General features: G+C 43.2%; 2 protein-coding genes across 7 annotated transcripts in view; one reads left to right on the forward strand and one right to left on the reverse strand.

Annotated features, from left to right (window-relative positions):
* Positions 1–8,089, forward strand: part of EZR (ezrin) — a 50,700-nt gene extending 42,611 nt beyond the window's left edge. For both annotated transcript variants that reach the window (XM_042479618.1, XM_042479628.1), the window contains exons 10-14: positions 1,844–1,974; positions 2,791–2,951; positions 4,147–4,239; positions 6,143–6,394; positions 6,689–8,089. In XM_042479618.1, the coding sequence (XP_042335552.1) occupies positions 1,844–1,974; positions 2,791–2,951; positions 4,147–4,239; positions 6,143–6,394; positions 6,689–6,853 (802 nt within the window). In that variant the 3' untranslated portion in view covers positions 6,854–8,089. The remainder of the gene's footprint in view (positions 1–1,843; positions 1,975–2,790; positions 2,952–4,146; positions 4,240–6,142; positions 6,395–6,688) is intronic.
* A 1,756-nt stretch (positions 8,090–9,845) lies between these two features.
* Positions 9,846–22,630, reverse strand: part of SYTL3 (synaptotagmin like 3) — a 55,667-nt gene continuing 42,882 nt past the window's right edge. For all 5 annotated transcript variants that reach the window (XM_042445738.1, XM_042445737.1, XM_042445740.1 and 2 more), the window contains 3 exons: positions 21,243–21,351; positions 17,199–17,404; positions 9,846–10,091 (listed from right to left, as the gene is read on the reverse strand). In XM_042445738.1, coding sequence (XP_042301672.1) covers positions 9,961–10,091; positions 17,199–17,404; positions 21,243–21,351 — 446 coding nt within the window. In that variant the 3' untranslated portion in view covers positions 9,846–9,960. The remainder of the gene's footprint in view (positions 10,092–17,198; positions 17,405–21,242; positions 21,352–22,630) is intronic.

Consider the following 22,630-nt stretch of genomic DNA (forward strand, 5'->3'; position numbering starts at 1 on the left):
TATTACAATTGAAAAATAATGTGTTAAAAGAGGAGTGGGAGTAGCATTATATGTCAAAGACAAATTCACTTATACAGAAATTCTTGAAAGTGATCAGAATGGACCAGTTGAGAGCATTTGGGTAAAAATAAATAGAGAAATAAGTAAATGCAACATTGTGGTAAGAGTTTACTACAGGCAACCAAAACTGAGCATAGGTTGAACATGAACCAGCAAAGGGGGTGAATGCTATCTTAGCCTGCATTAATTGAAGCATAGTTTCCAAGATGAGAGAAGCAGTAGTCCAACTATGTTCTGTGCTGGTCAAGCCTCATCTGGAGTACTGTGTTCAGTTCTGAGTCCCTCATTTTAAGAACAATATTAAGTTGGTACAGATTCAGAGAAGGGCAATAACGATGATAAGAGATATGGAGCAAACAAATATGAGGAAAGGTTGAAGGAGCTGAACATGTTCAATTTGGTGAAGAAAACAGTGAGGGGTGACATGATTGCACTTTTTAAATACCTCAAGGGCTGTGACAAAGAGGTGGGGGCAGGCTTGTTCTCTGCTGCCACAGAAGGTAGGACCAGGTCTAATGGTTTGAGGTTACAGAAGAGTAGATTTCAACTGAATATTAGAAGGAACTTCTTGACAGTAAAATCAGTTCAGCAATGGAACCAATTGCCTAGAGAGGTTGTGGAGTCTCCATGCTGAACATCTTCAAAAAGAGGCAGAACAGCCACCTGCTGCAGTTGCTGTAGCTGGACATCTTGTTCTAGGGTGGGGTTCGACTCAGTGGCCCATAGCAGACCTTCCACTCTATGATTCTTTGACTCTCTCCCAGCATGATTTTATCTCAGTGCTTTAGAGAAGTATCTTGAGAAATCCAAACCATGTTACTTCAGTAATATGCTACCTAACTTAAAACAGTTGAGAGAGATATTGAGAGAGTGAGTGAAATCTTCTTCCTTTACTAGGAACTATGCCTTTATGCTAGGGATGCGATGGCTTAGTAATTAAGACGCCAATTGTGATGATCATAAGGTCAGAAGGTTGGCCGTTCGAGGCCCAAGTGCTGCATGATGGGCTGAGCTCCCATCACTAGTCCTATCTTCTGCCAACCTAGCAGTTTGAAGGCATGCAGATGCAAGTGAATAAATAGGTACCACTTTGGTGAGAATGTAACATGCTGGCCACATGACCACACTGGCTCTTCGGCTTAGTAACGGAGTTGAGCACTGCCACCTACAGTCAGTTACCACTAGACATTCATGTCAAGGAAACACCTTTACCATTACCTTTATGCCTTTAAAGCTTAGGATAAACTATATTCATTAACCATTTTTTGTTGGGTTTTTAACTGTTTCAGTCATGTTTTTTAGTTGAGTTTTTAACTGTTTCTATCATGTTTTTAATAATGTTGACATTTAATTCATTTTAAACTTTTGTAAATTAATGTTTTAACTGGATCTTTTAAAAATTATTGTAAGCTGTTTTGAATCCCATTTTGAAAGAAAGGCAGGACATAAGTGCAATAAATGAATGATAATGATCTTGAAAACTGAAAAATGGCTATAGTCCTGCGAAAGGCCAAGTTACCTGCTCACATCCTTCTAAATTTATTTCTGGTTTCTTTGTATGAAGCTTGTGTCTTCTAATCATTGCTGCTTCCCTGAGTGACAAAAATCAACCACTGACTAATTGAGAAGAGTGGTTGTTATGTGTTCAGTATTCTTTGGTGCTAATTACTGGAAAATCATAAAAGATAAAAGCTATTAACTCCAGTGTAGATGTGATCTTATAGATTAAGAAAACTTTGTAACTCCTGAGATTCTACAGAAAAATATTTTTATATCCTCATAGGCAACAGCTAGAAAATGAAAAGAAGAAAAGAGAAACTATTGAAAAGGAGAAAGAGCAAATGCTAAGGGAGAAAGAAGAGCTGATGATGAGACTGCAAGAGTATGAACAGAAGACACAGAAAGCAGAAAAAGGTGCTTGCTTGCTTGCATTCATTAATTCATTCAACAATTTTTCTCAGATCTGCTTAAGGATTTAGTCTAGCTATGTGTTTTTATATTACGTACTACTATTCCATGCCTGTTCAAAATGTGCTATTCCATGCCTGTTAATCGGGTTTCCTGGTTAACAGAAATATGTAGAGAACTTCACAGAATATGGTAACCACTAGAGATAGTGGGCTGGTAATCCATTCATCTTAGTTTTAGTTTTCAAATTCTACCAGAAATGTACACTTCTTTTCCTTCCCTTAGTAGCCCAGACCAGCAGCATTTTCATTGTCTCAACTGCTTTCCTCCCTTCCCAGGGCTTGAGGTTTTGACTTTAAAAACATTAAAAATTAAGTTCATCTTCATGGTCCACAAACCAGATGTAAATCTTAAGAATGTTTCAAAAAGCTGTGATCATTCATTTCCCCAGCAGGCCACCAGTAAAATTTGAAATGGCACCTGCTGCTTTCCTTTATAGCTTGATTTAGATGGGCCAACATCTATCTGTACATGAGACTGTGACAGCTAAACGGGTAACATGATCTCCTTTTAACCTGTGCTAGTCTGAAACTCTACAATATGCAAATTCCTTGCATTCATATGTGGCATAATGCAAATATTGCAACAATTTATCTTCAAAGAGGGAGTGGCTTGCATACAATGTAAATCAACAATTGCTGGTATTGAAAAAATCAGGTGTACGTGGAGGATGCTGAGTTGGCTTAGTTCTTTTATGATGTTGGACATCATTCAAAAACCCAACATTTCATTCATAATTTAGCCTTTTCTTTTATTTTTCAGAGCTCTCAGACCAAATCCAAAAAGCCAGGCAGCTGGAAGATGAAAGGAAAAGGGCTCAGGAGGAAGCTGAGCGTCTGGAGAACGAGCGTTTGGCCGCCCTGCAAGCCAAGGAGGAACTGGAAAAGCAAGCTGTTGACCAGATGAAGAGCCAGGAGCAGCTGGTATGCATTCAAGACATTTGAGAGCTAAACATGAAAACTTGTATTAATGTTAGCAAAACAGGCTTGGCTTAATGTTATACTGTGATGTAGTGAGAAGTTACTGGCCAGTTTTGAAATGATTTGTAAAGGATTACACAAGACCGTATTTCTAAATAACAAGGTTTTCAAAGTATTTCTTAAGGAAAATATTGTGCAGAATAGACTACAATAGTCCAATCTTGATGTTAGTAGGGCACACAGAATCATGGGCACATGTGTTCTCCATTCCATTGAAGAAATTTGGCAGCAATGACCAGACCCAGAATGAATTCAAGACTAGAAATTTGATTTTTCAAGGGAAGGACAACACAACCAAAAACTGCCCATTTCCTTGGCCAGCTGACTATGGGGGCATTCACGCTTATATTTTTGTTCCCTGGAGATCTGGATCTCCATGGTGATGCAATCTCAGAGTCATGCTCTCACTGTGTTTTATGTCCCCAAATCTCTCAGAGGAAATTTAAACCTTGTCCCTGTTAACACTGAACCCACTGGAAAGAAAATGGTGCTGTCGCCATTTTCAGTGCTGCTGCCAAGCAGCCAAGATCAACTTGGTAGCGTATTCACACTACCAAAAATCCAGATAGCTCAGGCACTTTTAAAAAAGACACAGTAAGAGACCCAGTGTCAAATGCATGGGGTTAAGTGGGGTTGTTTTTTTCATCCCCCTGGCAAATGGTACCAGGTGCATTCGGGGCCACTGTGAACATCACAGAAATAACCCAATTTTACACCGGGTTATTTCTGTAGTGTGAATGGGGCCTAGAAGTGCTTTTGCATTGTCTGGTTGCTTTGATTGAGAGTTCTTGCATAGCAAGGGTTGGACTGGATGGCCCTTGTAACCTCTTCCAACTCTACAATTCTGTGGCCCCATACAGACAGGCCAAAATAAAGCTGCTTCGGGTCACTTTGGAGGTATGCTGTTTAAATGACACATGTCTCCTTAGAGTTTGGAAGCCATGCCAAAGCCACACTCCAGTCCTAAGGACTGGAGCACAGCTTTGGTGCAGCTTCTGGCCTCTTAAGATATGTGTGTAATTTAAACAGCATACCTCCAAAGTGACCCGACGCAGCTTTATTTTGGCCTGTCTGTATGGGGCCTGTGATTCTATGATTCTATGAATTATGTTGATTCTTCTTCTCTTTATCAAACAAGGCTACAGAGCTTGCAGAATACACAGCTCGAATTGCACTTCTGGAAGAGGCAAGGAAACGCAAAGAGAATGAAGTGGAAGAATGGCAGCACAGGGTAAGTATGGAAGGAGTTACATATGTAGAGGTTTAGCATTCTGTCCCTCTTCACAAATCCACTAATATGATCTTCTATTTCAGTACCATTAATCTGAGGGCTAGTCCTTACTAGGGGCAAAATGCTTGGACACATACCCTGGAACCACCCCACATACCTTTCTTCTGCAGGGACATCAGGTGGATTGTCTACAGTATCCAACTATCTCTGCGGAATTTCCTGGGTTACTTGCCATCCCCGCCACCACTGCCTTTCAAGGCCAGGACAGATCCTGGCAGGTGCCACCATTTTATGTCTGGACCACTTCCTGGCCCAAACAATGAAGTTTTTCCCTCCTCCTCTCTCAGCAGTGCTACCTCCACTAGTGTACTTACCAGGTCTGAGGCAAATGAGTGCCCAGATTTGGGCACCTTGTCTCACCTCATAAGCAAGCAGCTGTGAGCTGGTGGTGGCGGCACTGCTGGGGATGGAAAGACCTCATATTCAGGTCCAGGAACTGTACCAGACATATAAGTGGCAATGTCTGTCAGGGTAAACTCCAGAGAAAACTCCAGATTGTAAAAACCCTGAATCTGGGGCAGATAGGGCCATGTGTTATGTGATCTTATCTCCCTAGATTTGGAGGGAGGGTGGGGTTTTTATGGTTTGTAAAGTAGTGTAGACAGGCCCTGAGACTTGAGATGGCATTGTCCCATATAGAATAATAGTTTTTGTTAGTTTTTGCAGTCATAGTAACATAAGAAAATCTGTGCTGGATGTGATCAAAGGTTTATCAAAGGGATAGTGAACCTTTGCCCATCCAAATATTTTGGACTTCAACACCCAGAAGCCTTACCTAGCAGGACCAATACAAATTATAGTTCAAAACATGTGGAAAGCATCCCTGATTTCCCCAGTCCATGATTTTTGTTCACACGATGGCCAATTAAATGCTAAGGGGAAGCCCACATGCTGGACAGGATTGCTATAGCACCTTCCACTTGGTTTCTGAAGCAGCTGATAGTGAGAGGCATTCTATTACTGGAATAGTGTGTAGCCATCATAACTGATGGGAGTGCTTTTTCCTCCATAAATTTCTGGTCCCATTCTAAAGCCATTCAAATTATGGCCATTGCAGGCAGCCATACCTTGTAGTAGTAAATTCCATAATTCAACAGTGAAGCTGCCATAGAGTAAACATGAGGACTGTGTTGATAGTGCTACAATCTATTTATTTAAGGGTTTTCTACCTGATCCTACATGCAAGCTTCAAAGTAGTTGAGTTTTAAACAAGATATTTGCAAAACTGCATCATAAAAGCTAATGATAAAGCTGAGGCTAGGTGCAGCCTGTTATAATGGCATTGGACTGTAGTGCAGGTTTGGAGTTTTGTCTGTTTGCCGCCATTCTTTGGTCTGCAATTATCCAGGAATAACTCAGTATGATAAATGGGACTTGCTTCTGAGTAGACATGCTTAGAAGTTTAGCATTTGACTACTATTAGTTTGAAAATACCACCTTCTACAGAGAAACAGAGCCAGTGTGGCATAATGGTTTGAGTGTTGGATTATGACTCTGGAGACCAGTGCTGAATTCCTAGCTTGGCCATGAAACCCACTGGATGACTTTGAGCACACCCCATGCTCTCAGTCTCAGGGGAAAGCAATAGCAAATTTCCTCTGAAAAAATCTTGCCAAGAAAATAAGTTCGCCTGAGAGTTGGCATAAGTCAGAAACGACTTGAAGACAGAGAAACAGCAAAGAATAAAATACTCTTTTAACAAATTTGATTTTAATTTGTCTCTTTTCTGAAACAAATTTTTGTGTCTCTTTTTTCTCTTCTATATTTTGAATTGCAATTAACTAGATTCCTAATATACTTAAGTATGCTGTAACAGTTCTGTTTCCTCATGCCACTTTTATAGGCTAAGGAAGCCCAAGAAGATCTTGTAAAAACAAAAGAGGAACTACACTTGGTGATGACTGCTCCTCCTCCTCCACCACCACCTGTTTATGAGCCAGTGAACTACCATGTCCATGATAACTTTCAAGATGAAGGAACAGAGTCCTCCGGCTACAGTGCAGAATTCTCCAGTGAAGGCATATTGGATGATCGCAATGAGGAGAAACGGATTACTGAAGCAGAGAAAAATGAACGTGTGCAAAAACAGCTGAAGGTAAGATTTTCAGGCCTCCATAGTTGAAAATGACAGTTTAGTCAAGAGATTGTTCAAGTGTATGGTTGCCTCATCCAACGTTTTAGGAGATTAAGAGAATTGTGGTATGTATTGTGGAATTGTCAGGCTACCCTAATAATTCTCTGCTGTAGTTGCTTTAAGATTAATAAGAAAAGGGCCAGAGGAATGGATTGAATGGATGGGCCTCTCCCTTGTCAGAGTCTAAGTACCTTGTCATAATTCACTCCTCGGTTTCTTTATGCCTGTTTAACACTGTGTTTAAATACTGCATAGACGCTGACTGATGAACTAGCCCAGGCCAGAGATGAGAACAAGAAGACACAAAACGACCTCATCCACACAGAGAACATGCGACAAGGACGTGACAAGTACAAGACACTGAGGCAGATCCGGCAAGGCAACACAAAGCAGAGAATTGATGAGTTTGAGGCTATGTAAATACCCCAACACAAGACTCTGGGAAAGACAGCTTTTGAATGCTGACTTTTCTTTCTTTCTGAAGGGTTACTGGACATTCATAACAACAACAAAAAAAGCCCCCAAGTCTTCACCTTATCAAATGCTACCTGAATCTAGCAGAAGCAGCGATCAACTTTTGAGTATATCGGAATAGCTGCCACAGAGTTTCAATCAAATTTTGGTCATGTCCTAGTGCCAAAAGGCCTCTTAGAATTGCTCATCCCCCACATATGTTCACAGTGTGCTTCTTAAGTACAGGCATCTCTACAATGGCATTTAAGTTCAGATTTGGGGCTGAGGCACTGTTAGTTTGTTGTGCCATCTTCCTTGTTTTTAAACACCACATGTAATTCACCATTGTAAAGGTCTCCAGATTGTCCATCACTTCCCCTCACCCCTTAGCATTTATCCCTCTTGTAGGAATGTAGGTGGAAACCACTTAAACATAGGCCTGAGGAAACCTTTTAATAGCACTGTTGTATTGAAGAGGCGCCCACAGTGATCACTCAAAAGAAATACAGCACAGGCACACTTGGTTGCCTTTCTTGCATGGGATAGTCAGGGATATTGTTGGCCTTCAATATTATTGAAGAGTGGTACTCCAGCTTAACCAATCAGCTGTAATGTAGTATTTATATATATACCTTTATTAAGTGAGATATATAATTCTAGTTTGAAAAGGGAGGTGAAAATGCTTTTGCTCTGTATATTTTGTTACTACTTTCAGACTTGATGTTAAAAGAATAATATGTAAAAGAATTAAACATTATCTCTTAGTTTCTGGGTTGAGACAGCATACGAAACTGATTATGATCTAGAAAATATTTGTAAAGATTTTTTTTACTTTAATTGAACATTGTGATACATGCCTATGATTCAGTATATACAACTTCACTGTACCTATTTTTTCTAACAAATTTTCTAATTTTTTAAAATGATCTAGTTTCAGACTCCAACCATGAAGGGACTTTGTCAGCGTTTTATTTTCTCATTTAAAGAGAATTTACATGGATTTCTTCCACTCCCTAAATGTATCCATCCCAGTCTTTGGAAATTTACTAGAATGTCAATACAGTACATCATTATCTCTGTTCCGCATACAACTCCCTATGCTGCTTTATATTCAAAAGTTTAAACCTTTGTAACCTGATAACAGTGTTGTGGGATTTGTTTTTGTGCAATTCACCCACAAATAAAATCTGTAAGGCAACGTGATTTTGAAGTTTTGTGTGAATTTTTTCCCCTCTAAGAAATAATCTCTTCTCCTTTCATAATATTTAAATATGCTATTAGAATAACCAAAGAAGAAAGTGAATAACACAAACTCATTTCCCTATTTCTGAATGAACAAACATTACAATTAACTGTAGTGCATGTTCATCGGTGATACAGAGTAGACATGAGTTCAGTCTGTGGTTAAAAGGGTCTTGGATAACAAGACTTACTTACCTTCTACACAAGGGAGCTGGTGCTAGTCAGACAATAATTGGGTAAGTGGTATTGGTTAGATTCCCATGTAATGGAGCAAGTTCAGCTGTAAACAAATGCCAGCTTTCCCAAAAGTAGTGTGTGCATTTTATTCCAAATCCCTGCTAACTCTGCCTGGTGATAAATGATCTACAGATAAATGATTTTGCTCATTTTGTAAATTAAGGATACAATAAAGAAATTATTTTTTCACTTATGTTTTGTGGAAAAGATTGTGTGTGTGTGTGTGTGTATGAGCCAGTGTGGTGTAGTAATCTGAGCTATGACTGGAGAGCAAGATTCAAATCCCTGTTTAGTAATGGAAACCCACTGGATGAACCTGGGCATATCACACACATTCAGCCTCAAAGGAATTGCAATGCAAAAACCCCTCTGAAGAAACTTGCCAATAAAACTCCATGATAGGGTCACCTTAGGATCACCATAAATCAGAAACAACTCGAAGACAAATACAACAACAGATATATACATGTACCCATTGGCGTAAGTACTAGCCATCTTTCATAAACATGGAACAGCAGGGGAGGATGATCTCTGTGAGGTGGGTGACCATTTCTTCCTGTTCAACCAGTTTCCAATCAATAATTTATCCCATGACTGCTAAAATTGCCCTGGAGTCTTTGCTGAGAAACTTCACCAAAAGACTTTTGATAGTTTAAAGAATGTCTGTTGCTTTTTTCCAATCCACGTATTAGTGACAATTTCAGAAAAATACTGAGATAGGATTTACCTTTCCAGAGACCATGTTGACTCTTTCAACAGAGTGTGTGTTCTAGATGTTTGACACTTATATCGTTCATAACACTTTCTATCAATATACCCAGAAAAGATATTAATCTAACCAGCCTGTAAAATCTCCCCTTTGAAAATTCTGATTTTTAAAAAATAATCTGGTGTTATTCTGGCTAATCTTCAGTCCTCCAAGTGCATCCCCAAAATCCATCACTAGTCATATAGATGGAGCTGCTCCCTTCAGAAACCCCTCCCCTGGCTACAGCTGTTGCTGTTGGGGGAGGACAGCTTGCACAATGAGTTACTGAATACCTCCTTTTGCATCATCTGAAAAATGTAAGCACAGCTGCAACCTCCAGCTAAGCTTTTGTATGTTACCAACAGCATGCTGTTTTATATATTTAAAGTAGCATGCAGATTAAAGTTTAATATACTTAAAAGAGTCAGCTCTTTAGTTGCTTAGTCTGTTCTTGGACTTAGTCTTTGAAATCTGTAAAAAAAAACTGCAATCATGGACATGGATTGGTGTTACTTGAAATCAAAATGAGCATAATTGAATTCCCAGTCTAATCTCACAATTGTTTGCTTTGTGGATGGAGGTTCCTATGCCTGAGCTGCCTAAGATATCCAACCAGTTCCTCAGACACAGCGATGATCTTTGTAAGAGATTTAAAAAAACACATAGTCTGCCTCTGTTTCACTCCCAACTTCCCTAAAAAAGAGAGACCTTAAAGATCTTACTTTGTTTCTTTGTGACTTTTATTTTTCAGGGTTAAAATCCCTACTTGTCTGGGCAAGGCAATGACAAATGCTATGAATAGATTTTCCTCTGCTCTTAAACCAGGAGACATTTTGTACATGACTGTTCATACTTTAAATGCAGGAGCATTAGGATACAGCATAAGTGTTATGTCCGTCCATGTGTTTGGGCTGTTCAGCATTTTTTCCCACTGAAGGCTTGCTTGGGAGGTTGAACCCACATTGCCAGTGGGTATATCTGCAACAAAAGAAAGTGAGAATGAACTATCTTGTTTCTGTCCATTTAATTGCTCTGATTTACCCTGGATAGCCCAATATTTCATATCCATACACTTTTCATTTTTAGAGTATCTTGCAGTATTTGTAGTCACATTATGGCTGCAAAACAGAGCATATCTAAGTTAAAAAAAACTTAGCCGTTCCTGTGTTTCATGTTTACATGCACACTGAAAAGAAAGGCAAGCAAAACTCTGATTTCTACCCAACCCCCTCTTTTAAAGAAATGATATTTCTATGTCTATGTGGCAAGGGAAATTGTTTGTAAAATGCCTTTGCTAGAAAACTGCCGTTTTAAAATAGGATATTTAGAACTAGTTCTTAGAAACTAATGGTGACTAAAGCAATAATGTCTTTGAAACTTGCTCAGACAATAATTTCACAGAATGCCACAAGTTGCAAACACAAGTACAATCTGCGTCTATTGTGTATTGATAGGAGACCAAAGCATATGTCTTGACTATATCTTTCCAAACTTCTTTGGAGCTCAAAACATACAAAGATGCTGAAGTGCAGAGATCCAGGGACACTTCATGTCCCTTACCAGGAGCCACTTCACATTATACAATTACAACATTATCATCCCACTTTAATTGCCATAGCAATTAAGCTATGGGAGCCTAGGGTTTCTAGTTTGATGAGGCACTACAGCTCTCTGGCTGAGAATTCTAATTACCTCTCCCTAAACTTCAATCCCAGGATTCCTTAGGATGTTGCCATGGCAGTTAAAGTGGAATCATAGTGCTATAATTGGTTCATATGAAGGCTCTCTAGTTTGATTATCCTCTTTCTGTGATAGAAGTCCATCGAGAAAGCAAGGGAAGAGAGGATAATCACTGGATGACATCTTGCTAAATAAATAAATAAAATAAAAGTTTTATTTATATACCGCACCTTCCCCAGATCAGGGCGGTTTACATACATTAATCGTATACATACAATAGATTAAAAACAAACCACACCATACAATTATATAATGAAAATAAACAGCTAAAACAGCTAAAACCCCATTAGCCCATCCTCATGGCCACGGAAGAGGAGGGAGGCCCTTAGGAATTTTTGTGGGAGAAATGCTTGCTGGAATAAGAAGGTCTTCAAGTCCTTCTTAAATTGGGCCAGGGAGGTAGTCGAGCGGAGCTCGGCGGGCAGCGTATTCCAAAGGGCCGGGGCAGCGATGGAAAAAGTCCGCCTAGTGACGGAAGAAAGTCTGGCCCCCCGGCACCTTTAGTAATTGCTGCCCGGATGTTCTGAGGGTGCGGGACGGAATATATGGGGAGAGGCGGTCCTTCAGGTATCCTGGGCCCAAGCCATTAAGAGCTTTATAGGTGATGACCAACACCTTATATTGGGCCCGGAAGCGAATAGGCAGCCAGTGAAGATCTTTCAACACTGGTGTTATATGGCTGGCCCTAGAAGCTCCAGTGACCAGCCTGGCTGCCATATTTTGCACCATCTGTAGCTTCCGGGTTTGGTATAAGGGTTGCCCCATGTAGAGTACATTGCAGAAATCCAATCTCGAGGTTACCAGAGCATGTACAACAGTTTCTAGGTCCCTCTGGGCCAGGTATGGGCGCAGCTGGCGAATCAGCCGAAGCTGATAACAGGTGCTCTTGACCGTCGCATTCACCTGAGCTGTCAGGTGAAGCGACGAGTCAAGAAGCACCCCCAGACTGCGCACGGAGTCCTTCACAGGGAGCGTGACCCCATTCAGGACAGGTGGAACCACCGCCATTCCTGGACCAGGAGAACCTATCACTAGTACCTCCGTTTTCTCTGGATTCAATTTGAGTCGGTTTTCCCTCATCCAGCCCATTACTGACTCCAGACAGGCCACGAGAGGAGAGACGCCATCCTCAGTCACTGCATCAGTCGGAGACATAGAGAAAATAATCTGGGTGTCATCAGCGTACTGATAACCCCGCGCCCCATGTCTCCGGATGATCTCTCCCAGCGGTTTCATGTAAATGTTAAATAGCATGGGAGACAGAATGGCTCCTTGAGGGACCCCAGTTGTAAGGGCCCGCTCATCGGAGCACACGTCTCCCAGCTGCACCATCTGGGACCTCCCAGAGAGGTAGGACCGGAACCACTGGAGCGCAGTGCCCCCGATTCCCACCTCTGCCAGGCGCCCCAGAAGGATACCATGGTCTATGGTATCGAAAGCCGCTGAGATGTCCAAGAGCACCAACAGGGACACGCTTCCCCTGTCGATGCCCAGACGGAGATCATCGACCAAGGCGACCATGGCCGTCTCCACCCCGTAACCCGCCCGAAAGCCAGTTTGAAATGGGTCCAGATAATCCGTTTCATCCAAGACCGCCTGAAGTTGGATTGCAACCGCCCTCTCGATCACCTTTCCCAAAAATGGCAGCAGCAACACTGGCCGATAATTATTATGTACCAGGGGGTCGAGGGAGGGCTTTTTTAAAATAGGTTTAACAATGGCCAATTTGAGTTCTGATGGAAATTGGCCCTCCCTCAAAGATGTATTAATAATCCGTCGTAGCAACGAAGTTGCCGCCGGTCCCCCCCTGGGCTGCTAGCCATGAGGGACAGGGATCGAGAGAGCAGGTTGTCTTCCGAACACTTCCGAGGATCTTGTCCACATCATCGGTACTCACCAACTCAAATTGATCCAGTTTAACTAAGTCCACGGAGGCTCTGGACACCTCTACCCTCGGTTCTGCTTGAATGTCGGCATTAAGACCTTCGCTTATCCGAGAGGTTTTATCCGCGAAAACGTCGTTAAATTGGTCACAGCAGGCCTTAGAAGGTTCAAGGATCTGGTTCAGGGCGGGAGGGAGCTGAGTTAACTCCCTGACCACCCTGAACAACTCTGCCGGACGCGACTCCGCGGACGCAATACGAGCACCATAGAACGAGTTCTTTGCTGCTCGTATTGCCTCTCCGTAGTCCATTAACAGTTGGTCTAGGAGAGCCTTGTTGTCTAAGCAAAGGTGTTTCCGCCAACGGTACTCTAGCCGTCGCAGTTCCCGCTTCCTTGCCCGGAGATCTTCTGTATACCAGGGCTTACATTTGGAAGCGGGCCTGAGAGGGCGCTTAGGAGCGATGCTGTGTATAGCCCTTGAAAGACCGGTATTCCAAATACCGGTAAGGGCATCAACAGAGTCGCCGTCGCTTCCAACCATGAACCCCTCTAGGGCCTCTTGGAACCTCTCAGGTTCCATCAGCCTTCGAGGGTGGACCATCCGAATAGGTCCACCACCCCCGGGGGGGATCTGGGTAGAGACCTTGATTTTTGCCTCTATCAGGAAATGGTCCGTCCATGACAAGGGGGAAATATTAATTATTTCCGTCCATGGATTCTCCGCATCCGAACAGAAGACCAAATCGAGAGTATTACCTGCACAATGTGTGGGACCCTGTATCAGCTGGGACAGGCCCATGGCCGTCATGGTCTCCATGAATTCCCGAGCCGCACCGGATGGAACATAGCTGGCCGCAAGAGGGATGTTGAGGTCGCCCAGGACAAGTAGCCTGGGCGTCTCCAACATCAGATCTGCAACCAGCTGTGTCAGCTCGTTAAGGGAGTCCGCTAGCGCACGGGGTGGCCGATACACTAACAAAATCCCTAGACTGTCCCTAGCCTTTAAGGTCAGGTAGATACACTCAATATAAGACGTCTGTCGGATGTGGTTCCTGATGAGGGACACGGTGTTCCTATGTATCAAGGCCACACACACCCCCGCCCACCTAACCTGCGCTGGTCCTTCACCGAGAACCCGTCAGGCAGGGCCTGAGCCCACACAGCGTCCCCTTCAGGCCCTAGCCAGGTCTCGGTAATGCAAGCCAGGTCACAGTTTGAGTCCTCCACGAGATCGTGGAGGATGTGGGTCTTGTTGTTGACTGACCTGGCATTGCACAGGAGCAGCGACAGGGTTTGTGGCACGGTTGGAGCGACCCTCAGGTTCCTTTGGTTGGGAGGGGGGGCCGGAAGGGGGGATAGATATGATGCATCGATCCCTCCTTCCCCTGGAACGCAAGCCCCTTCTCCCACCGCCATACCTCCCCCTGCCCCACACTACCTCAATGGGAGCTCCGCTCGAGACGATATTACCCCTTCCCTCCCTAGCCCTAGCATTCCCCACAACCATATCTTCCCCCCTCCCCACCGTGACAATATAGAGCAGAGGTTAGCCACGCCAGGCATCCTCTGCTCTAAGGGCTAGAACCCAACCTTCCTAACCCAAGTAAAATGTGCTGCTGCGCAGCTGCGAAGCAGCGCCGCAGATGTAAAGTCCTAGGGCAGCTCCTCCGCGTGGGTGCGCAGTTTCGCAGGGTCCTCCAACACGAGATATATGTAAGTGTAAGTCTACCTTTCACCTGCATATGTCTTTTTCCTCATTGTGGGTGAGGTTGGTATTCTCTTCCATTGTATGCAAAACCAAGGCCTACTCCTCAGGACTTGCCATTTTGCTATGCTACCCCCCCCCCCCCCCCGGTTATTCTTTAGCTGGTAGAGGAGGATCATGGAAGTGTCTGGCTATGTTCCACAACTAGATGCAGACATCATCTGCTGAGACCCCAAAGGAAGATGTCATCAGTCAGCATCTGGCTGTGAGGCATAGTCAGATGTTTCACTGACCTCTCCCCCAGCTATGGCATGGCCATTCAGAGAGGCTATCACAGCAAAACCATGCATATTGGGGTTGGCAAGCAGGCAGTCATAGCAAAATTCCACCTGCAAAATATTCATGCTATGTTGGACAGTGCAGGATCTTGGTGTCTTACTTGGATCGCTAGATGGCTAAATAGGTAAACAATACATTCAAGGCCATCTCCCACAGTACACATGTTGCTGTAGCTGCTACCACCCAATTTACAGATATATTTCATACTGCTTACTACATAAGTGTGTTTGGAGCAGTGTAAAGTTTTTTTGCCTAACCAGTTTTTAACTAGATAGGTCTCTAGGCAGTGGGAAAAGACTACCTCACCAGAAAGAGAGTGTCTAGCTGGATGCAAAGCAAGCTGAGAGTAATTCCAATTAGTGTTGCTAATGGCATGTCAGTGTTCCTCTTTCCCTTTGCTTGTTTGCCAAGGAAGAGGCCATTCTAAGGGAGACCCAGAACAAGTAATAATAATGCAGAAGACAATGGGTTAATTCAACAAGCCACAAGTAGGTCAGTGATTCTCCATGTGTACTGCAAGCTACAGTAGGATGATGCTGAGTCTCACTGGGGAAGTTAGTCTTCCATAAGGACTCCCTCCTGGGATGTGTGCTGACCAGGCTGGAGGCAGAACAGTAATACGTTTTGTCAAAGGGCTGTGCTGAGAACCAATAGGGCAGCCCTTTGTGTTCCCTGTATCTTTCATTTAAGATGCGATGTGCCCCCATGCTGACATATAAAAATGCTTCACATAGCGTCATGCTGCTGCTGCTGCAACCACAGCGAGAAAGTCTTTGCCCTCCACCTTATTTGTACATACCCTCCAATATACGTGGCCAAGCAACATCAGAATAGGGTCTGTTGGAAGTGAACAAGAATCAATGCTTGTTTCTTTAGTAATTAGGGATAGAGAGGGAACTTTCTGAAGAGCATGTCTTATTTTCTCACTCTATACTCATTGACTGACCTGTGTAACTTAAGCCTTTTCTATGTCCTGCCTGCAGAGGTCAGTTCTTTCCTCTTTTTTTTTCTCAGAAAGTTAGTGTCCGTGCCTTACAAGCCTTTGCCTGAGATGGAAACATCCATGAAGCTTCTCAGCTTCAGCATTTGGGATCCTTATACTGAAGTCTAGATAATTTACTTTTGACTATGTAATTGCCTGTTTTGGATGGATTTCTTGCAACAATAAAGGAAGTGTTTTTTTTAACCTTAGCACAACATCCTGAATATTTCTACCATGTTGCACTGGGGCATGCTGCACTCTGGTTGATATAAATACCAAGAATTTCCTACATGGTCAAGATGGCAAAAGCTATTAATGACAAAAAACACAATATCTAGGAGAGGCCGCAGCAGTTTGCTTTTGCATAACCCCACTGGGAAGGGCTAGATTCACCCCACCTCTCCACTTTCACTTGCTGAGTTAAGTGCAAACTACTCTCCCCACCCCTCTGCTCTCTGAGGCCAAACAAGTGAAAGCTGCCTCCTTGGTCTAGGCAAGGACATCTTTTTACCACTGCTCAGCTGCTCTCAAATGTACAGAGCACAGGGTGTGGGAGGTCACAAGGGAAGGGCTTTTCATAAGGAACACTGGGGAGAGGAGACTTACAGCTCTCCAGCTTCTCAGCTGTTCAGCACAGAGAATACCTCAGCAGGAGGGAAGACTCAGTAAGGCTCCAGGAAAGTGTCTTTCTGCAACTGTGCCCTCATTTCTCACTTTTCATAGAAATACGGGGTTGGAAATGATCCCAAGCCCCCACCTAGCTCAATCCACAGTCAGTCAGAAAGAAGATCACAGGACAGATAAAAGCACCAGGCCACATGCAGATCATAGAACCCCCCAAGCCCTGCCTTAAGCAATCATTTCCACAGAAGAAAAGCCTTTTCCTGTAGCTAGAACAAAGAGAGCTTTTCCCTTTTCCATAATCATACTGCACATCATTGGTATCATTCCCAAGTTCCAAACAGGAGAGATGTTGAGAATCCACATCTGCATAGTTGTATGAGATTTATACAACATTTGTACTACATGGAACCTTGGATTTGTGCTTTGAGAAGGCACTTAGAATTCTCTGCTACAGAAAGGATATGGTGCTTTAGGTCACGAGAACGGACTAAAGCTCTCTCATTACAAATCTCAAGATTAATGGTGAAAATGTGACCATTAAAGCAAAATCAGATTGTTATGACTGTATAATATAGACACACTACCAATGATTTCATGGCTGAGGTAGGATTTCAGTTGAGAATTGGGGGGGGGGGGGGCTCATTCTCTTAAAGTGCTACCTTGATATCAAGCCAAGGCATTATCATGTATGTGTGGTGCTTTTTGTACTTCTATCTTGAAATATACTATAATGGCCATATTGGCTCTAGCAGTCTAAAAAGTAACTTTACCAAGCTTTGGCTTTTCATTTTCTTTGCTCTCTACCACTTACATTTTCCAAGCCGTGCTCCACCCAAGAACTGGTCACGTAAGCCAAATGTTACTTGATCCCATACAGTTAGGTCTAGAGAAGATTGATGCAGCTCAGATGTTGTAACTCCGCTAAAAACAAATAGGTGGTTCCACTGTGGATGAGCTTTCTTCTTCTGCACAGGAGTCCTTTGCCTTGTGTCCTTTTTCCCCTGAATGGAAAGGCAGCTTTTTGAAAGAGAAGGTTAAAAACTATTCAGAAAATTCATGACAAAAAAAGAGTAGGCTACAGTCCCCCTGAAGGTATGCGCTTTGATTCTCCTTGTTGATTTACTGTAGGGGAGTCGAATATGTCCTACTTTTTAATTAATTTTTAAAGCTAATGTTATATCTCCATCACTGATGCCCTACTAGAAGAAACAGGGACTTAAAACTGCTTAACAGCTTTGACTGATTTATGCCCTTCTTTCATAGGAAAATACAATGCAGCATGCATTGAACTTTGAACTTCCATGGATGTAGCCATAAAACATCAAAGGAAGCAGCTTCTCTCCCAAAGCTCAAACCTCAAATTTGTTCATTGTTAAAGTACCAAAAGATAATGGGTTAGTCTACACATAAGTGTACTATGCAAATTGGTGAGCATTTTTGCACATTCACATTGATGATTATTTGTATTCACTTTCCTGCGCAAATTTTCATCTATCCACATCTATTTACCCTCCCTCTGCCAAACATAAGCAGCCATCTGAATGCATGCATGTGTGACAATGCACATTTTTATGACTTTCAGTGGATACTCCAGTAAAAACTGCAAAGCCCTTTCCTGCAGCGTTTAAAGTGTTTTGCGGGGGGGGGGGGGGGGCAGGGTGACAAAAAGCCTGAACTCCTGCAAATCATGTGTGGCCAGATCACATTCTATTTGACTGGAATGAGGAATATTTTAAATGAGAATACTAGACATCTGTCCTTTTACAGCAACATCCTAATATAGATTTTCTTCTTCAATTAATCTACAGGGGTTTTATAACAAACCTTGGGCTCATTCATGTCTCCATCATTTTTTTCCTGACTCTAAAAAGCATTTTTAACATGAATTTACACTGATGTGGGAATATGAAGAGAAGGTAGTGACCAGTGCTGTTCTTGTCACCCAATACAGGCAGAGCATAACTTCCTATCTACCACCGTCAGCAGATATTCCATGTCCACAATTCTGAACCTTTGGCTTCAAACATCTCAGGGTCAAAGGCCAAGAAACACTCCTTTGTGTCTTTAGCAATTTTACAAAAGCAGATCTTCACAGGGCTTCCTGGTGCAGAAATATGGTCATTGGGGAGGGAGAAAACCTTGTACAGCTGCCAGTCACACAATCATTCAAGACGCAGGGAACAAGGAAGTGGCACCTTGAGCATTGTCATTGGGATCTGGATTTCAGTAATCGTGGGCACCAAGAAGAAGCAGAATGTGGCAAAAGAAAACTAGAGGCTTCCATAAAGCACCCAGGTGACTGTGTAGACGTGACAATCAGACAGGATAATAGGCAAGGAGATGAAGAATCCAATTAGGTTTTTTTTAAAGATATACAGAAACCAATACGTTTGAGGATTTGTTTGTTTGTTTTTGCCAAAATCAGTACTTGAACATGCTACAGGCAATAAAAGAAAAGCAGATCTGAAAATTATGAAGTAGCCTCCTCCTAAAATACCTCTTGGCAGGAAGTGGGTTGCTGCAGTTTGCATCACTTAGAGCTATTAACCCACTGAAGATTTCAGTCTTAATTAGCATTATTATCTAAACAAGCAAGATTGTTTTGTGAGAAGGAACTGCTGTATCTAGAATTCTTATCTTCATTGTATGTCTGTATAAATAAAATTTAGATTCTGTCTGTTACTGCACCACACAAAAATGGCTGCACAAATTTGCACCAGCTTTGGAGGGCATGTTTAGAATGACCTGACTCAAAATTTAGATTATATATAGCATAACCAACAGTCATTTTGGAGTGGGGGACTGGATGCAGAATAGTTATTTTTTATTTAGGCATAGTAGTGTATTTGGCAGGTGATTAGGAGATGTACGCTGTTGCAAAGCCAATAGAGACAGATGTGATATGTGGAAAACATTTGAGCACTCAGAGAGATACTATAGGCAGCTATACTCCACAACAGGTGAAACTAAAATATCATGAACAATGTTTAATGATTCTCCCAAGCAACAGTGGGTACCTACAACTTCTAGTTTAGAAATCCATTGTTACTTCCCCCAACACTGCCCAGCATTTCTATGACAACTACAACCCTGATCAAGCAAACACTTTATTTGCACCATAACATCTTCTTAATTGTTGTTATGTGACTTATGGCAACCTTCAAGTCAACCTATCAGCAACACCCTGATCAGATCTTACAAAACCAAGGCTATAGCCACCTTGATGGAGTCTATGCACCTGGGAATGCCTTCTCCTTCTTTTCCTGCTACTTTTAACTTTATTGATCATTATTTCTAGTGAGTTATGTTTAGGGATGCCATAACCCGGCGGCCCCCGTGACAAACCTGCATTTGGAGGCCCCCTCCCGGTCCCGGTCCGGTTTGGCCCCCGGTTTGGGGCCCACACGGCGCCAACCCACCTTCCCCTGCCCCCCTGCGTGGCCGCGCCACCCACCTTCTCCTCTGTTCCAGGCCTTGTGGAGGAAGCAAAGGAGGAGGCAGTGTGCGGGAGGGGAAGCAGGGGAGGGTGGCAGAGAGGTGGTGAGGGGGGCGCAGGCACGCGCAGGAGGCGCACCTCCTCCTCCTCCTCCTCCTCCTGCTCCTCCGTTGCAGACCGCGCCAAGCTGAGGAGGAGGCAGAGGTGCCTGCCTGGCTTGGTGCTCCTTGCGCGCGCGCGCCAGAGCAGCACGCACTGGTAGGCAACCACCCACCACCTCCTCTGCCTGGCGCGCCTCCGTGCTGGGCACTTTCTTGGGCCCGGGAGGCGGAGGCAGAGGAGGAGGCTGAGGCGGAGGTGGGTGGCTGCCTGCCTACTGCCTTGACGCTGTCTCCCAGGCCCCAGGGAAGGCTTGGAAGCGGCCTCCTCCAAGCCTTCCCTGGGGCTTGGGGGGCGCTGTCTCCCAGGCCCCAGGGAGGCCTTGGACAAGGTTTTAAAATGTAGGACCTTTTTTTTTAATTTCCTGGCAAGGAAATTAAAAAAAAAAAAGCTCCTACATTTTAAAACCACATCCTACATTTTTCCCGGTTTGGAGGCCCTCAGGGATGCAACCCTAGTTATGTTGTCTCATTTTGTGTCCAATTTGCAATAGTCATTTTGGCTTCTAGTGAAAATGCAGACTTGGTTTATTCTGCGATCCATTTATTTGTCTGTTTGGCAGCCCACAGTATCCACAGAACTCTCCTCTTGCACCACATTTCAAATGAACTGTTCTTCTTGTTAGCTTTCTACACTGTCCAGATTTCACATCCATATCCCAAAATCAGAGATTTTAACATCTCCTACATATCACAAAAGTATCCCCCAAAGTCAGTTAGTTGGATCTGTCTTGTGGGGGAGGGAGGCCACTGTGTTGTGTAGGAGTACGTATTCTGTAGTGCAAAACTCTCATCTTGCTACTTCACTCCCAATGTACATATTCAAGACATAATTAAGCAATTTTAAAACAGGAAATCTTAAACCTTTATTATGGAAATGAGTGGGATTCAAAAGTGCTTAATGGTGACTTGTTAGGGATGTAGTTATGCTGGTCCCTCGTAATATAAAAAGTGACATTAAATACTTTATCCCACAGATTAAGGCCTGGGTTCAATGATACTTCAACAAGCTATTTCACTAACACAAGAGGGGTTTCCCCTGTTCCCCCCCCCCCCCCCCCCCCCCAGACTGCAGTTCCTTGCTCTGCACCAATTTTAAAAACTAGTTCCATGCATGACAATAGTTTTGGGAAAGCAACTGCACTGGGTCTTGAGCTTCCTGCTCCTTACAATATCTGTGATTAAGAGTATAAAGTTCTTTAAAAAAAATTAAACTCTCATCATGATTTTTTTTTAAAAAAAACTATACTGTCAGTCATACCCTTTAACAAATGAGTTCAGTAGTCCATCACTTCTTATCATGGGCAAGTTGCTGGCTCCAAGAATTATAACATGAAGTTGGTAATCAGGATGTGCCTTTTCTGTTCTCCCTGAAAATGAAAATGCTGTTTAATCTTAAATGAGAAGCTGGAATTATGTTAGGACATTTTTGCAGTTAAAATGTTCAATATCAGTCAGCCAGATTAGCTTTCTAAATCACACTGTCAAGAGTGTTCAATTGTTTAAGTAAGGCAATCATGAAAGGAAAGAAGAAAAAATACTGCAAAAGTAAAGTTGTTATCCTATACTGACTTATTGGAAATAAGTTTGATTTTACTCTGAGTGACCATTATAGAATGTTAATATAAATTGTTATTGTTCACTGCCCTCAAATTGACTGACTCATGGTGACTCTGTGGATGATACCTCTCCAAGAACCCTGTCTTCAACCTCTCTGCTTAGGTCTTGCAGGCCCAGGCCTGTGGCCTCTCAAGTCTAACCTTCTGGCATATGGTCTTCCTCTCTTTCTACTGCCAGACCCTGGTTTTCCATTTCATGAAGTGATTTTGAGAACTAGGTATCCATTACTTTTATAGAAATGTCAGGGTTTTTTAAAATTTCTGCTCCCATCCTCTTTTCTAGAAGCTGATTCTGTATTGGTTTTGGTAATGGTCCTGGGCTTTTTTAATGCTATAATTTTATATTGTGACATTGTTCTTAGAAACTTAACAAGGCATGAGGTTGATGATGCCCATACACAGGTCACTTCCACTTCATTTTAAGCTTGCTAGGGCTCAAAGTGTTAGGTGGAGTGAAACTTCAATTTCAGAAATGAAGACAGGAGAGAGGCTGAAGTCAACAACCCACCTGTGTGTGGAAGCACTGTGAGCAATGTTCATAGAATCATTGGCGCGTTACAGACGCGCCAAAGGGGCGTGCTAGGGTTAGGAAGGGGCATGGTAGGGTTGAGAAGGGGCGTCACTTCCTGACGCCCTTCAACCCTAGTACGGACCGAGTCCGTACAAAATGGCGGTGCCCGTCCACACAGGGGCTGCCATTTTGACGTCGTGGACACGTAGCGTCCGGACATCGCGCAGTGAAAGCGACGCCACGAGTGCGTGACTAGAGCCTCACAGCGCCACTTCCAGGGCCCAGAAAAAAAGCGCCATTTCGGCGCTTCTTTCTGGCTGCGCCCGGGAACTGCGCGGTTTGGCCGCTGCGGTTCCCAGACGCAGCAACCGGCGGCGGCGGCAGACCGCCCGTTTTGGATGGTCTGTAATGCGCCATAGAATCATAGAGTTAGAAGAGACCACAAGGGCCATCCAGTCCAACCCCTGCCATGTAGTAAATTGAATGATTTAAGCCAGGAGTAAATGTGAGTTTTGAGGG

This window comes from Sceloporus undulatus, chromosome 1, assembly GCF_019175285.1.
Source record: "Sceloporus undulatus isolate JIND9_A2432 ecotype Alabama chromosome 1, SceUnd_v1.1, whole genome shotgun sequence".
In the NCBI taxonomy this organism is placed as follows: Eukaryota; Metazoa; Chordata; class Lepidosauria; order Squamata; family Phrynosomatidae; genus Sceloporus; species Sceloporus undulatus.